The following is an 18,199-nucleotide window of genomic DNA, read 5'->3' as shown; positions in this document are numbered from 1 at the left end:
AGTTTTGGCACGTTAAGCAGCATGGTTTCAGGAGAAGTGTAGTTAGTCATACCTGGATATTCTCCGAGTAAATCAGAACTGTCATTCTGAAGAATGGTCTGGTTGAAAATCTCACCGTAACTGAATTTTGCCAATTATGCCATTGATGACATCATATGAAGAACATTTAAGTTTGAGAAAATGAGACGAAAAATGAAAACTTTGACAAAAGATGAGGCGATTCCCAGAGTGACATGAAGGCACCCAGAAATGTGTGCAAAATCACTCTACTGGATTTCACCTGATTTTCAACTGCACAACCATTCAATTCAAAGGTGTGTGAACGAATTTCTGATTCATCGTCATTCGCTTAGAGTGTTAAAGTAGATGGGTTTGCACAGGTGAACATTAAAAGTTCCTATTACACCATTGAAGGAAAAGAAGCCCGTTTGACTAAAGTTCTGGTAAACAGTTTTCCCTCAAGCCACATTTTCAAAAACTGATCGGCAGCTCAAACACCACTCTGATTACTGACACTCCCCACCACTGATGCAGTGTGGCTGTAGTGTGAACCAGTTACAAAGTGAACTGCCGTTATTCACCAAGCATATTTCAACAGTATCTCCATACTCTCAACCTCTGCTATATCAGACAAGGGCAAGGAACATCGGTACCCATAGCTTCCCCTCCACAATCACGCACCATCCTGACTTGAAAGTATATCATTGTTGCTTCATCATCTGTGGACCTAGTACCTGGAGCACCTTTGCCAGAAGCTCTGCAGTGGATCAGGGAAGGCAGCTCAATTCTCAAGAGCAAATAGGGATAGGCAATAAATGCTGACCTTGCCAACAATGCCCACATGCTGTAAATAAATGTGGGCATTGCTGGCTAGTAAATAGAAAAGATGATTTGGTCCTTTGTCTATTTGATATTCACAGGACTTTGCTGTGTTGAAAGTGGCTGCAGTCCTTGTCCACAGGACACCAGTACCAAAGCTGAAAAGGTAATCATTGGTTGCTGAGTGTTTTGAGGCTCTGATAAGGCTCCATATGATAGTAAGGGGAAATATTTATCTGTTCATTTGAAGTTCTATTTTCAGGTACTTTTTCACAATTCCTCCTTCTATTCATTGACCTGTTCAATTACCTGTTCATTTTATAGTGAAGATGATGATTTCCATTGTTGAAATATGGTTAAATCCAAATGTATTTTTAAAATGTTGAAATATGGTTAAATCCATATGTTTTACTTCTGTTACTGATTTTGCAATAGAAGGTTCCAAGGACAATATCTCTGAAAGTAAAAGCTCAAAAGACTGAAAATTTATGCCTTCAGCACACTTCTTGAAATCAGTAGGAACATGGCTCAAATAGGTCCTGAGTTAGTCTAAGGTTATAAAGTGCCAATTTCCAGCTCATGTGTTTCCTCAGAGAACTGCTTGGATTGCTTGAGATAGAATCTCAACTTGCCTAAAGCACTACCTCCTATTCAGGAACTGTTGGCGAAAAGTGGGAAAAGAACAACTCTTGGTGAAGATCAGTTGGTACTTTTTGAAGGCTCCCTGATCACCCATTACTCCAGTCGATCCCTTCCCTCCTTCTCTTTTGCATTTCAGTCTGGTTTTGAGTAGCCAGTGAGAAGACTCAGAAACTTAATATTAAAAAGAAAATTAGGTAAACCTCAGAATTTCTCTACCCTGTTACATTTCTGCCATGACACAAAAGGTTATAAGATGAATGTGGTATCCTTCTGTAACACAACCCGAGAACATGAGCTCATTGCCAATTGAATTAGGAACATGTAAAACATACTTAAAATAGTGCAAAATTATCAGATCTCATACCTTTCCATACATAGCATTGTAGGTCTGACCAATAATCAGCCTTTGTGCATTTGAGCACTGGGTCAACACATCAATAAGGTCATCTTTGTTGCACTCTAAATGGAAAGAGAACCAAAGAATAAAAATGTTTGTTATGACTATTGTATTGTTTGCATTTATAAAAGATAGCCAAAAATGAATCAATCTACTAATCCTTTCAGCAAACACTAGACTTCATTCCTGCTAGGATGAAATGTCCACTGGTTTGTATGACAATAATGATCAGACTCAAATTAAAATAATTAAAGGGGAATATAGAAAGACAGAAGTACACTAAAGTTAATCAGTGTGAATTTATCTGCCACAAATGTATGAGTTCATGAAGTCCTTTGAAATAAAGTTGAATATCAATTGGATAAATAAGGGGAAATAAAAAAAAGAACAAATTTTTAAAAAATGGCCTGATGGAAGAGAACAATGGCATTATGAATGAGGAATATAGAACTGATCTGGTTTAAAATGTGGCAACAAAAAAAGTGGAGTACTTTCTTGACTTTGCCAGTAGCATAAATGGTGGCAGAGTTGATGTTGCCCATTTTAAACCATAGTCCATTGTCAAAGTTATTTCCTTTGATTTCATTATACACAGAGAATCTAGATTCAATACACAGAGGAAATAATTTTATTTAAGGTGCTTTTTAAAAAGTGTGGTCTATGCATATTCTGTCACGGCATAGATGAGTATGTTAAAACTGTGTTATTGTATCCATTTCCAAAGATCTGAAAGTTTCCAGATTTGATCTGTACTCAGTTTGCATTCTGCCAACTGACCTTCAGGCAGTTACTGTTGGGAAAGAGAAAGCTAAAACAAAATACATAGTTAGTGACTTTGTTCCAATTTAATATCCAATGCCTCTTGTTAAATGTTTGCTAGTGCTGCAGTCTGATTGGATTGTGATGCCTTCCATGATCAAACTAATCTCTGTCAGCCACAGGGGTGTTTCCTGACTAACATGTAGAAAGTGTCCATTTGGCTGATCCTGCATAGGTTTTCTGTTAATTCATTTATCAGCATGCAGGCATTGTTGGAAGGCCATTGTTTATCGCCTATTCAACTTAAGAATGTGATTCTGAGCCAGCATCTTGAATTGCAGCAGTCCTGATTGTACTCCCACAATGCCATCAGGTAGAGTTGCAGGAATTAAATGATGATGAAGGAACAGCTATATATTTCCAGGTCAGGATGGTGTAGAGTTTGGAGTAGAACCTGCAAGTGGTGGTGTTCCTATGCACCTGTTGACCTTTTCCTTTCTGGTGGTAGAGATTGTGGATTTGGGAGCAGCTCTCAGAGTAGCCTTGGTGAGCAACTGCAGTTTATTTGGTAGATATATAGACTGCAGCCATTGAGTTCTGCAGGTGTAAAGAATGAATGCTTTGGGTGGTTGATGGGCTGTCAATCAAACAGGCTACCTCATCTTGGTTTTGAGCTTTTGGAGATTATTGGAGCTGTACACAAGTGGAATGTGTTCTATGAAACTCTTGATTTGTACATTGCAGATGAAGGAAAGGTTTTGCAGGGTGAGGAGGTGAATCATTCAGCACAGGATACCTGAAATCTGACCTGCTCTTGTCGGCACAATATTGAAGTGCTGGTCTAGTTGAGTTGCTGGCTAATGCTGACTCCCAAAATGTTGATAGTGGGGAACTCAGTGATGGCAATGAATGTCAAGGATAGGGCGATCGCTTGAATTTGTTTGAATTCAGATTGAATATGTTCATCGCTTGGCACATCTGTGTCACAAATGACACTTATTGGCCCATGACTGAACGGTGTCTAGGTTTTGCTGCATGCAGGTATGGATTGCTTCATTTGTTGGGGAGTTATGAACAGAATTGAATATTTTGAAATCAGCAGTGAACATCCCCACTTACAACGTTAGGACGGAAAGAAGGTCATTGCCGCTAATCCAAGTTCTGTAGATTGTTGCTACTTTATCAGGAGTAGAACAGGAGGAAAAGGGAGAAAACTATAGACTAAACTGAATAGGAAGAATATCCTCTCCAAAAACACACATATGAACAGCACCTTATGGTAATTTATATCAACTAAAGAAGATCAGTTCCCTGACTAATAAGTTACCAGCTAAATATTACACTCAATTTAAATATTTTGAAAAAGGAGCAGAACATTTTGAACAAGGGGCAGTACAAGTCATCATTATGTGACTATCTGATAATGTCAATTTTTTGGTGTCTTTAAGTTTTTAGTTTCTGCCCTGCCTAAGGCACTGACTCATATTAACATTTGGCTTCACAGGTGCTAGTCATTTGCCTCATTCTTCAGATAAATGACTATGCTCCATGGTTATGTATGGAGGTACCATAATCCCAGCCAGACTGCAGATGATTTTATAACTTCCCCAATAACTGGATCTGGAGATTCCACTTCCCAATTGCCTCGCATTGATTTTTTGCACTACTATCTTTTCACTGCCTTCCTCTGAAGAAATAATCCCACTGTACCTGAAAGACACTGCTGTAGTTTCAGTCACAATTTTGGGATTTCGATAGATTAACATGACCTATAATATCTCCAGGTGTACTTTCCCCAAAATTGATGAGTCTGGGTACTAATGGGTGTGAGTGGGGTACAGGCAAGGAAGATGAGTGCAGGTTCTACAAGGTAGCTGAGGTTCAGGACGGAGAGTTTGGTTCACTCTCCCTTGATAGTAGGCAGGTGCCAGTTTTTATGACTGCATGGGACAGGCAAGCAATGTGCGAGTTCCCATCATGCTGCATGCCAGCATGTAAATAAACCACTCCACTATTGTCTGGCGAACTCTTTCATCCAACCTGATCAACCACTGGGATCAGCGCAGCAACTACTTGCAGTGCCAGTGACTGGGTCTTGATTCTAAACTCTGGTGTTGCCTTTGTGGAGTCTACATGTTCTCCCTGGGTGCAGTGGTTTTCCTTCCACACCCCCAAGGCATGCTGTTTGTTAGGCACATTGTTAAGTTAGGTTAATTGGCTACTTAAATTATGCCATGTATATGTAAGAGTTGGGAGAATCAAGGAGGCAAGTACAGGAATAGGATTGCTCTGGGAGGCAGCATAGACTTTGTGGATTGAATGGCCTCCTTATATGTTGTAAGGAAATATGAGTAATATGAACAGCCATGAACAAACTTCTCCTTACTTAATGTTCACACTAGCATCTTTTCGGCAATGGTCTCTGTCTGGGTTGTACACTGGAGCAGAAAACCTTGAGTGACTAAGTGTAGCTTTCCCTGTTCTCAGTTACTAGCCTTCTGTTCTAATTATATCCTGGAAAAAATATTGATGGAGGTAAGAGAAGAAATGTAGGAGCTTCATCATAGGATACATTTATAAAGACTACCATTTGTGGAAGCCCTATATATCTTTTAAATTGGATCCAGGGAAAAAATACACCACTATTTGAATGGCAAGTCCACATCACAAGCTGCTGATGGTGTGTCAGTGGCCTTTTCTTCTCAACTTTCGCTGAAGTGTGGGCAGGTTCCTCATAACCCTGTGAAGATCTATGGAAATTGTTCTCCACTACGTGTTTGCTTGGATTTCCCCCAGACTTCATTGCCAACCTCAATACTCTGGGTCAAGTGACAAGTTGACTGGTTACCAGGAAAAAAAAGGACTTTAAAAATATCATTGAGATCTCGCCACTAAGACTTACACATTGTTGGCTTTGTTAAGATCTTAGGTTGCTTTCATAGAAACATAGAACAGTAGGAGAAGGAGTAGGTCATTCTGTCCTTTAAGTTTGCCCTGCTGTTCGATAGACCTCAGTCTCAGTTCTATGCTCCCAAATCCTTACATGTATTTTGTGCCTAGAAATATATTACCTTCTTAAATATAGTCAGTGATTTGGCTTCCAGCACCCTCTGTGGTAGAATAGGTTCACAATCCTCTGAGTTAAGAAATTTCTCCTTATCTCAGTCCTGAATGTCTTACCCCTATCTATGACCCCAGGTTCTGGATCCCAAGCCAGGGGAAACATCTAGCCTGTCAAACACATCAAAATTTTGTATGCTTCAAGGAAATCCTCTCTCATTCTTCTAAACTCTAACATATACCCAGGTTCACTCAGTCTCTCCTCACATAACAGTCCTGCCCTTCCAGGAATCAATCTGGTGTACCTCTGCTGCACTTGTTTTATGGCAAATTTATCCTTTCTTGGGCAAGAAGACTAAAACAGCACACAATATTCCTGGCGTATTTTGACTAAATATCCCCCCCACTCCCCCCACCTTTGTAAACATCATAGCCTAAATGTCTGAAGTAGTTCTAAATATAATTGTATTCAACATAGATCATTTATAATGCTGTACCACACTTACCTTTGAAAGCTGGACATTCTGAGGGAATATTAAGTACCTCTTCCTATTAAACATGTACTCTCATAAAGTGAATTATGGTCATAATTGCAAGTTCACAAACAATGTAATGATTATATAACTAATGTGTACTAAGCTAAAAGCAATTTCCTCATCGTGCAATCAACATAATAACTACAAGAACCCAGCGTAGGAATCTGGCTAATTAACTTAGTCTATTTCAAATAGAAGGATATTACTGTCATGAAGTTATTCACATTTTAAATAAAATATTTATAATCTCATTGCTGGCACAGGTTTGTTTCAGTCATTCTGTCCAGTCAAGTGTGGTATTAGGCTCAGCAACACTGAGGGAGGGCAAAAGTGAAAAAGTGTTAAACAATTGGAATCTTAAATAAGATAATAAACTCCCACACTGTTGTTGAGAAACATAGCACTGACCGACATTGTGGGCAAGCCTCTAGGTTTGACAGAGTACCATGGTAAACTATTCTCAGTGGGCATTAGTCTTTGCCACAGTGTCAATATCACGTCCTGTGTCCTAACTACTGAATGTCGGCCAAAGAATGTCTGGCTATTTGGAAACTACCCAGCCAAGAGTTAACCCCTTCAAGAGAGGTATTAAAGTGGAAGCAATGGATATAAACGGGGTAAAGCAATTTCCTCCTTATTTTCTCTTGTTTTCTGTTACATTTCTGTTGGCTTAAAATAGGTTATTCAGAGGTCATAACTGCTAATTTGATTCTCCTGTGTCCAAACTTTTTGATAATGCATACTGGATAAGTGCAATCATAAATACTGAAAGGCAAAATGTAAATTATAATTACGTGGCTATGCTGACCATGATGCCAAATTAAACTAATCCCATCAGCCTGCACATGATCCATATCCCTCCATTCCCTGCCTGTTCACGTGCCTGATCAAATGCCTCAAATGTTATTATATCTGCTCCATCACTTCCCCTGGTAGTGCATTCCAGGCACCTACCTCTCTCTCTGTAAAAAAAAACTTGCCTCCCACATCTCACCTTAAAGCTATGCCCTCTGGAATTTGACATTTCCACCCCAGGAAAATATCCACTCTATCTATGCTTCTCATAATTTTATATACTTTTATCAGGTCTCCCCTCAGCCTTTAATGTTCCAGAGAAAACAATAAAAGTTTGTCCAATCTCTCCTTATAGCTAGTACCCTCTCATCCAAGCAATATCCTGGTACACCTCTTCTGCACCATCTCCAAAGCCTCCACATTCTTCCTGTAATGTGGCGACTAGAACTACACACAATGCTCCAAATGTGGCCTAACCAAAGTTTTATACAGCTGCAACACGACTTCCCTACCTTTATATTCAACATCCTGAATGATGAAGGCAAGCATGCAATATGCCTTTTTTACCATCTTATCTCCACTTGTGTTGCCACATTGCACCACAAGATCCCTGTACATTAATGTAATGCCATTTATTGCATACTTTATTTTTACCTTTGACCTTGTAAAGTGCAACGCTTCGCACTTACCTGGATTAAACTCCATCTGCCATTTCTCCACCCATATTTCCAACTGATCTATATCCTTTGAAAACCTTCTTCAAGGTCCACAATCCTATCAATTATCATATCATCTGGAAACTAACTAATCAACCCACCTACATTTTCATCCAAAAACAACAGAGATCCCAGCACTGATCACATTGCAGAACACCACTGATCCCAGACCTTCAATCAGAATAACACTTCTCCACCCCCACCCTGTGTCTTCTATGGCCAAGCCAATTTTGCATCTAATCTACCAAGTGACTATGGATCCCATATGCCTTAATCTTCCAGATCAGCCTACTATTAGGGACCTTGTCAAATGCTTTTAACTGGACTAATTTTACTCTGCTCTTCTTGTTTGGAAAATATGATTGCCTGTTTAATGCAGCAGGGTAGGGGAGTCTAAAACTAGAGAACATAGATTTAAGGTGTGAGGGGAAAGATTTAAAAGGGGCCTGATGGGAAACTTTTTCACACAGAGGATGGTGGGTATATGGAACGAGCTGCCAGAGGAAGCCGTAGAGGTGGGTACAATTAAAGTCTTTAAAAGACATTTACGCATAGATAGAAAAGAGGGATATGGGTCAAACACAGGGAAATGGGACTAGATTGGATAGAAGTCTTTATTGGCATGGACAACTTGGGCTGAAGAGCTGTATATGACCCTATGACACCACCCGATATTGCTTTGCATTGACTTCAGTAAACAATAAAATTGACCAAAGATGTAAATCCAGCCTTACACCCCACCATCTCCATTTCCTGATGGATGGCTTATGTAATAAAATTGCCTTGCGATTTCTTCTTATTGTGGTTCAAGATTATCTACAATTCTATGAACAGCCCTTCCCATATCCCCAAGTTCACTAAAATTCAAACTAAAAAACAAGCAATGAATGTGAAATGTAGTGTGAAAAGAGCTAAATTAGATGAGCATAATTTCAAAGTTTAAGGGCTGATTTAAACCTTATTTACCACAGCAGCTCTGCTCCTCCTGTCGCAGAACAATAAGACCTAAATCTTGTTTAAATTGGGTTGAGTTAGCCAAACTCTTGCGTAGGATTAGTCTATGGCCACCCAAATTTAAGAGAATGAGCATCTAGAAGAAGGAAAGGTGATCTTATTGAGACATACAGGATTCTGAAGAGGATTGACGAGGTGGATGCTGAGTCACTATTTCAGGCTAGAAAATCTAGATAAGTTTCAGACATAAGCCATTTTGGACCAGCATTAAAAGAAATTTGTTATCTCATAGGACTGAAAATATTTGGAATTCTCTGTCTTAAATGCAGAGTTACTGTGGACATTCAAGCCTGATATTGTAAAAGTTTTGGATATGGGAGTAAGAAAGTGGTGCAGAATCAACCATGACCTTATTGAATGGTGGAACAATCTCTAGGGATAATGTGGCCTATCTATGCATTTCTTTCCAGTGGTGGAGCTGATTTTAAGGAACTCCTTGTCTACTGTTCAGTGTAGATGTAGGCAGAAGATGTATGAGATGCTACTGGGGCCAATCAAGATCATGCCCAGCTGGGGGTCAAACAAGGTCATGAACAATAAGTGCAATTGAAATAATTCTGTCATTAGGTCTGTAATTAAAAGTTGTTGCAAAGCATCTATATTTGACTCTGACACCAACATCTTTCCTCTAGCAACTTAAGTATTTTTGCATTCTTTTTCTTAAAATGTGATTGCTGTGAATATTATTGGAGTCAGCCAGAAGAAGTAATTATATTTGGCACTGTGGATTTTGATATAACACCTTTGATGGAACTGATAGAATTATTTCAGTTTCCTCATTTGTGAACATAGTTGCTTCTCCAGGGTGGTTCACAGTCAATGTTTGAATCAAAATATTTTTAGATTAGAACAGAAAACAGACAAAAAGCACATTAAAGTTGGCTTACCAATAACTAATTTAGTTGTTTCATTTTTAAATGCATCACTTAATGAAGCATTGTAATGAAGTTAAGGCTATTTTATTCAATATTGGGGTGCAATGGGCTCTTTATAAGATCATAATTTATGGTACTGTGTTTATAGGCAACATGATCTCTCATGCATTCTTGGATCCTTCAAGAGATCTGCTTTAGTAGTAATTTATTGACAGGTCATAATTGCAATCAAAAGCCTATTTAAATTGTTTACCAGACACTTCATGAACTGAATCAAGTGTACTAAGTGTTCTTGAAAAGCCTGGTTTCACTTGCATTATTTTCCCACTATATTAATGCAAGATAGAACTAGGTTAGCTCTTACTAATCACTGGTGAAATAATGTTCAGGGTATTTGAACCTCATCAGAGACTTAAAGGTGCTTGTGCCAACAAAATCACTGCCTTCAAATATTTGGAATAAAGGTTTGAACATAAGTGAGAATCTCCTCTCTCTGGTGAATAATCATGTAAAGTGAAATGATCTGAACTGCTAAAATTGTGTGAGAGCATTTATCAGTCCACACTAAAAATGTGGCATCAGTTAACAACTTTTTAAATAAAGGCCAAAAAAACCAGGTAGTTTGGCAAGTGAATGGTATACTATGAAAGATCATGTCATACTAAAGCTGGGATTAAAACTTTTTGTCTCACAGTCCACTCCCCACCTCCTCCAAAGAGACCTGTTTGGAGGAAGTGGACAGTAGACAGTGGCACAAAAAGTTTTTGAAGGAGGTGGAAAGAAGGGAAGAAGATATCTGTTTATAGAAGAGCAAGGTGGCTTTGGGATTTGACAGCTGTGATGGTTAATCTAGGATTCAAAATCCCAAGACATTAGAAATGTAACCACAAGAAGTTCAACCAACTCGCATAAGTGGTCAAGTGTAGTGAATACATATCCCACTACTTGCACCACCAGCTGATTAATTCAACATTTTCCAATCACTCGCCTACAATCAAGAACTACCTAATATTTACAGGTTCACTTCAGCATCATACATGGAAATCTGTGGCATTGCTGCAAGCCTAACTCTCACTGTCTATAACTAGGTTTTTTGGAGCCAGAGTCTCTTGAGAACATCCTGCAACTATCCACTGCCTCTTTCACTGAAAATCAGCAGCCTTACACGAGCCATTGGGCAAACCCTGAGGGAGAACTAAAAAAGCACATTGAAGCAAGCAAAGGCACACAAAAGACAGCTGTTAAGGTAATGCAGAGGGTGAATAGTTAACATTTGTAAGCAATATTGCCTATTATAGATACTTCCGTATTCCCTCATGATGGTGAGATTGTGTGGCATACAACAGAGTACACTGAATCTTAACATACACAATATTAGGTACAGCTGGGCTGCTAGAGAGTAGTTCAAGAATCAGAAATAGAATTTCAATATGCTGTTGTCTGCTCTGTAAAATTCTGGTAGCATGGGTTCCATTATATGCATAATACCAACTTTGCTTGTGGGTTGTGAATCAGTCATTGACCGTGTTGTTGATGGACAGACCTTGATTTGCAATGGCCAGCATTTGGTCTCCCATGATGGCTTCAATGCAGATAAAATATAGAAGCATAGAAAAATAGGAGCATGAATAGGCCATTTTATTCTTTGACACTGCTCTGCCTTTCAGTACAATCACAGCTGACCCTTTGTATCTCTGCCCATATCCCTCATGCCTTTTGTGTCTAGAAATCTATTTATCTCCTTAAATATATTCAGTGACTTGGTCTCCATAGCCTTCTGTGATGGAGAATCCCACAGATTTACCACCCTCTGAGTAAAGAAATTTCTCCTAAACTTAATCCTAACTATTTTACATTGTATCCTAAGGCTGACACCCTTGGTTCTTCACACCCTCAGCTAGGGAAAATGTTAACTTTCAGTAATTTGTATACAAGCACACCAAGTTCCTTCTGACCACCAACATGTTTTATATCCTGCCTTTCTATTTTTTGTAGGTGTCCAGATGTTCATTAGTCACTGTGCATGGACACTGGCTAGAATACTGCATGTCCTGACTCCTCTGTGCATTAGTGTGTGCATGAAGGACCCAGGAGGAAAATTGTAAACTTGCTGCAACTTGAAATAAGTCCATGACTTTTCTTTCTCATTCTTGTTTTGGTTGAAGTTGAATTGTTTAGAGCAAGAAAAGGGTGTCTCACTATCCAATGTCTAGGCAACTCTATCTTTGATGTTCAAGTACAGAATATGCTCTGACCAGCTGGGTAGATAAAGCTTTTTTTCTGAGAGACCTTTCTCTTCCTTTCTGCTCTTTTTTTTTAACCATCTTCTCTTTCTCTGTGAACTTCTGTTCATTCTCTCAGTCATGCAGCATGGTAAAGTAGAAGCCAGCCCATGCATTTATATCTGGGAGAAACAAGTGTGTTCAGAAGCTTGAAGTCAGAACAAAGACCTTCAGCAACTTCTACACCACTCCCTGTAGACTTTAGCAAGACTTAAATTGCAAAACCCCCCACAAATAGGTGCAGGAGTTGTGATGTATGACTAACCCAAGCATGACTGATCCATTGAAGGGAGGAACCAAATACGCAAAGTTTGCTCATTAAACTGATCATGTCTGGGCAGCACCAGCCCTACAGTGGGTGCAGTGCCATGGGGCTGTAGAGTGTAGTAGCTAGTAGAGCTGCTGTCTTATAGCTCCAGCGGCATCAGTCTTGACTTCAGCTGCTGTCTGTGTGGACTCCTGCGTGAGCTCCAGTTTCTTCCTACATCCCAAAAACTTGTGGGTTGGTAGGTTTACTGGCTGCTGAAAATTGTCCCTAGTGTGTAGGTGAGTGGTAAGGTGAAGAAGGAGGTGGGGTTTTATGGGAATGTGGGGAGGAAACAATGGGATGAGTGTGGTATTAGTGCTTGGTGGTCAGTGCAGATTCACTGCACTGCAGGGCCTGTTTTCATGCTGTTGAATTGACTCGGGCAGGGCAAATACCAAGATTGGTGAACACCAATTCAGAATAGTCGACTTTGCTTAAAGCCAGATTAAAGGAGAAGTACATTGTGGGATGCAGCAGGCAGTGGAAGATATTGTGGAAGTGACTATAACTTGCTAAAAAAAATGCAGGGTCATTGCAGGAGAGAGCAGGCTCTGTTGTTTTGTTTGCTAACTGAAGGTTTCTTTTTAGATATTGGTGAAGGTTGAAGATCGTGGGTGGATATGGCATCCCTCTTCTCCAAACACTTCCACCCTCTGCCAGCAGCCTGTCCTGCTTGCATAGACCTGCTCATTATCCCAGTCATGCTACATTGCAAGAGAAATGTCTATTATAGCATCCATGCCTTGGAGCAGTTGGCTATGACAGACCCTTGAGGTCAAGAAAAAAAAGTCTTCAACATGTCGCACATTCCCATGGACTTTCAAGTGAGGTCATTCAATCAAAGTAACAGGATGGCCAATCTGTCAGTAATTAATAATCACTTTAAATTGGTTGATGAGGCACTGTGGCACAGTTAGTAGAGCTGCTGCCTCACAGCTCCAGCAGCTGAGGTTCAATCCTGACTTCTGGTGCCGTTTGCACGTTCTCCTTGCGACCACATGAGTTTCCTTCAGGTTCTCTGCTTTCCTCCCACATCCCAAAGATTTGCAGGTTGGTAAGTTTATGGAGTCGTAGAGCTATACAGCACAGAAGTGGGCCCTTCAGCCCAACTCATCCATGCCAGCCAATTTACCTAACTGAGCTAGTCCCATTTGCCTGCATTTGGCACATATTCCTCTAAACCTTTCCAATCCATGTAACTGTCCAAATGCTTTATAGACACTTAGAATGGTCAAGTTGATTGATCATTGTAAATTGTCCCTAGTTGTAGGTGAATGGTATAATCTGGGGAGGGGGAGGGCTTTGTTGGAAATGTGGGGAGAATAAAATGGGATTAGTGCAAATGGGTACTTGATGTTCAGTGCCAACTCAAGTAGGCCAAATGGTCTGTTGCTGTGCTGTATGAGTTTATGACTCATTGTGTCATTTTTGCTGTTGAACAGATGTTCAGTTGTATGACGATAATAAATAGGGGTCAGCTGAGGCTTTGAGCAATTTAGCAGCCGTGGTATTGTATGCTGATTGACATTGTAATTTGCCCACTCAACATTCTTCTGGAAGAGACTAGCATCACATACACAAACTGATTTCCCAATATGTTGGCCAGCCGAACGGTACTATGATTGTATAGATGCTCATGTCCAATTCAGAACCTGTAACAAGAAAACAGGTGCTACATGACCAGGTTTTGTGGGCAGTAATGTTAAAGAACTCCAGAAAGCACCAAACACTTGTCAAATATATCAACAGCCAGGGTAAATCAACAACTAATCTACATGTAGTTGATGACTATTGTGGATTGTGTTCAGCTGTGCAAGGTTATGAGTGCATTTGCTCCATTGTTAAGCTTTAAAATGGTTACATGTGCTGCAGAGCCAAACTTTATGGCCAAGGTATTGGGTAAGTGTTATGCATTATGACATGACAAATGTTTCAGGGATGACATAATTGAAAATTCTATTAAAAGTGTGTCTGTCAGATTGTTCCCACAATTTGTAAGATGTACACTTGTATAAAGAAAAACCTGTATAATGACTAAAATGGGCACAAAATGCTTATTACCAAAATTATTCTTGGCTTTCTTTTAATTTGATTCTGCTTAAAAGTCTTTTAAATTAATGATTGGTCTTAAATCCCTTATTGGAATGATAGAGTTGCAAGTTGACAATGTCTGGCCTGTTTCTTTAAAGGTATTTTCATATCAATGCATTTATTAGGTTATACATACCCATTCCTTGCAGTGCTGAGACCAACGTTTCTGCATCTTGACCAGGATTAAAGTCATTTGATGGAAAAATTGTCCCTTGATTCTGTGGAAATAAAAGTGCATGATTTCAGGTGCATAAGTATGGGAGGCTATACAGTACAAAGTAGATCATTGTTTTAGGTCTTCTCTGTTAAACCAAAAACTAATCTATAATTTTTAGCTTATTGTGCTAAAATAAGGCAAACATTTAATAGCTGAATGGAATATATTTTATGAAATTCATTATTTTAAAAATAGTGCTATTTTAAACTGGTTTCCAATATTTTTGTACTTTCCATATTTTCATGTGTATTATTTTAAATTCTTAAACATTATTATAGTTATAAATTATTTATTTGTGAGTATGTTACCATTTTCTCAAAAAATGACTGGTTGGTAGAGACCATATTGCTGAAAATATATCTGAAATTTATCCTCTATTAATGCTTAAAAATTATGTAAGAAAGGACCACAAAGAGCATGCACGATATATTTCTGTCCCTTGAGACTCTAAATCATGCATATAAATATCAACTTACCAAAGTAATAATATATCCATAGACAGAAAGGCTTATAACTAATAGGGATAGGACGGAGTGAATTCCTCTGAATGATGTACTCAACTTTGCAATAACCAGAACATGTCGAAATTCCAGAGCAATAAACAAACTGCTGGAGGAACACAGCAGATCAGACAGCATCTGTGGAGGTAAGGGGATAGTTGACTTTTGGGGTCAAGATCCTGCATCAGGTTCTGATGCAAGCTTTTGACCTGAAACATCAAGTATCCCTTTGTCTGAGTCCTGATGCTGGGTCTCAACCTGAAATGTTGATTATCCCTCTGCTTCCACAGATGCTACTTGAGATCCTCCAGTAGTTTGTTTTTTGTTCCAGATCCAGCATCTCAGAGTCAGGTTTATTATCATTGACACATGTCGTGAAATTTGTTGTTTTGCAACAGCAGTACTGTGCAAGACACAAGAATTACAGTAAGTTACAAAAATAAATAAATAGTGCAAAAGAGGAATAACGAGGTAGTGCCCAGGGTTCACAGACTGTTCAGAAATCTGATGACGTAGGGGAAGAAGTTGTTCCTGAAGCATTGAGTGTGGTCTGGAATCTCTTGTGTCTCCATATTGAAATTCCAGCTGCATTACTGCATTGCTAGTATTGTTAAAGAGACTTTTGCCCAGCATTTTATTATCTTCATGCTTGTGTCCTGAGTTTTAGTTGGTGACTTGAACATCCTGCAGTTTTTTTTGTTGCTAAGATGCTGATGGGCCATAAAGTCAAACAACAGTCATTTCTTCAAGGACACATTGTAATATAAATTCAGAAGAAATGGTAACTGCCCCCTTGTATGACATGACTGCCTGCTTCCTGAAAGTATGCTAACTATTGGCCCTAAAGTGAGTTCTGTGAGAACCCAGAAACCCAAACACAAAGTTCTCTGATGATGGCTCCAAATTTCTTTCTGGATTGTTGGTGGAGGGAGCAGGTTATCATAGTAGTTGGGTCGGGGGGGGGGGGGGGGGGGGGGGGGTGGTGGGAGAGCAGTGGGTGAGGGTCAAAGTGAAAGAAGCAATTCCTCCTTCCCTGTCAAAATATTAATGATTCAACTCTTGGGGTGGGGGAAGAACATGGTAATGATATTCAGAATGTCTGACCTTCACCCAAGAAAGGAAACTTGAAACTTTCTTTCACACCATTGCTAAGTATAAGAGATGGTCAAAAACTTCATGACATCACATACAATTAATTAATAAAACCAATACAAAGGAATATCTTTAAGCTAAAATGATCCCTTAGCTCAGCTACTATTGAATACAAAGGTGAAATATAGCGTTATAAATTAAAATAATAATGCAATGCCGTTTCAATGGAAAAACTCCCCGTGACAGAATTATGTTGTTAATATTTGCTTTCAGAAAATAACCATGGACCTTTTTTGAGAAAAATAATGTTAACCATGAATGTTGCAGTTAAAGAAAATTTTACAGTTCGGAGGCATTTGATAATTGCATTTCTTTAATCTTCTCTAGACTTTTATACTCTTCATAGGTTTAAACTATAATCTGGGCAAAACTCCTTTGCAGCTTCTACCGTCAGATTTTTTTAATAGAAGTACCAGGAATATAATCTTCTATTGGATGCTCTCATGGATGACGAAATTTGTTGCTGGTGTGAACAAATTATATCAACCTGACGATAAAAGCATGCTGGCATAAGGAGAACCTGAACATTGGTGTCAATCTTTTGCCTTCATTTCAAAAGTAGAGTGGTGTAAAAACTGTCTTTTCACACAATACTACTCCACATGGTTTCTAAGAGAGAAAAGACTTAAATAGGACACTTACCATTTGGCCACAGTACATGTTTAAGATTCACTGTCTCAAGCTTGCAGGTCCGTAATATAATCAAACTGAAATTACACGTGACTTCAAGATTGCAACCTATTTAAGTAGCTCACTTGATTTACATAAAATAGTAACGTCATGCATAAATTACACTTCTCAATCACAAGTTAGGTTTTCTATATGTGACTGATGAGGTGCTGTGAGTTATGGGAGTTGAATAGTTTCCTGCTCTCCATAGTGCTCTTTGCAGTATTGATTAGTTTACCTAGTTACATCATAATCATATCACAAAATATCATATCAACCTTTTGCAAACATGTGCTTTACCTTTGATATTGTAAAACGCTGAAAAGCTGGCACCACCTAAGTAAAAGAGCAAATCAAATATTACACAAAGTTGCAAAGAAATAAGTTATCCATTTATAATGTTAGTCATTTAGACATAACCTGAGCTAAAATTATTTTTAAAAGACCATCCTAGAAACTTAGCTACAGCCATTGTTATTTGTCCCAAATCTTTTATTGATAGAACAATATATTTCTGGGGACAGTTGATGCTATTTAATGAGGGTCATACTATATTAACATTGTATCATTTAAGAATAATTTCTTGGAATGTCACAGCTCCGTAATTGTCACTACATGACTGGCATTATTTTCAGAATATAGAGTTGATTAAAATTCTGCTGCTGTGTATGTTAAAAGCTGTAACCTCCTGAATTTATTTTATTTTATTTGCTCTCTTTTTGAGATATCCCTGAGCCCCACATCACTTGGTCACTAGATCAGTGAGCAAGTGACTTGTCTTTAGGAACTTTGCCAATATTGGGTTGTAACCTGCTTTCAATGGGTGAATGGGAGAGCCTAAGGATGATGTTTCCTCTTTCTTTATGGAGAGAACCGTGCTCCACATCATGGGGCATCTTCTTCTCCAGTTCTTAGAAGGGAATTGGTATATTCCCTTTCCAAGTTCTATTGGGAATTAGAATTGAATCAAAATAGTACACATTTCATGGCTAATTGGATTTTAGGGTTGGCTTCAGCTTTGGTCGCATGGTGGTCTTACATAAAACAGGTGGAAATCAAATGTACACATGCAAATTTGGATCCTACTCAAGTTTTTGGGTAACATTATTTATGATGCCATCTCCTTTGATATCACAGCTTCCACAACCCAATCACTCGGAGTACAGGAAGGAGATAGAGAGCTTAGTGGAATGTTGTCATGACAACAACCTTTCCCTCAATGTCAACAAAACAAAAGAGCTGGTCATTGACTTCAGGAAAGGGGGTGGTGTACATGCACCTGTCTACATCAATGGTGCTGAGGTCGAGAGGGTTGACAGCTTCAAGTTCCAGAGAGTGAACATCATCAACAGCCTGTCCTGGTCAAAT

General features: G+C 39.0%; 1 protein-coding gene across 1 annotated transcript in view; it reads right to left on the bottom strand.

Moving 5' to 3' along the window:
• The window catches only part of LOC127584160 (annexin A10-like), a 77,100-nt gene that overhangs the window by 40,933 nt on the left and 17,968 nt on the right, over positions 1–18,199 (bottom strand). The window contains exons 2-4 of the mRNA XM_052040744.1: positions 17,132–17,167; positions 14,430–14,511; positions 1,826–1,920 (exon numbers count right to left, since the gene is read on the bottom strand). Of these exons, the coding sequence (XP_051896704.1) occupies positions 1,826–1,920; positions 14,430–14,511; positions 17,132–17,167 (213 nt within the window). The remainder of the gene's footprint in view (positions 1–1,825; positions 1,921–14,429; positions 14,512–17,131; positions 17,168–18,199) is intronic.

This window comes from Pristis pectinata, chromosome 2 (assembly GCF_009764475.1).
Source record: "Pristis pectinata isolate sPriPec2 chromosome 2, sPriPec2.1.pri, whole genome shotgun sequence".
NCBI lineage: Eukaryota > Metazoa > Chordata > Chondrichthyes > Rhinopristiformes > Pristidae > Pristis > Pristis pectinata.
This window is presented reverse-complemented; position numbering and strand designations above follow the sequence as displayed.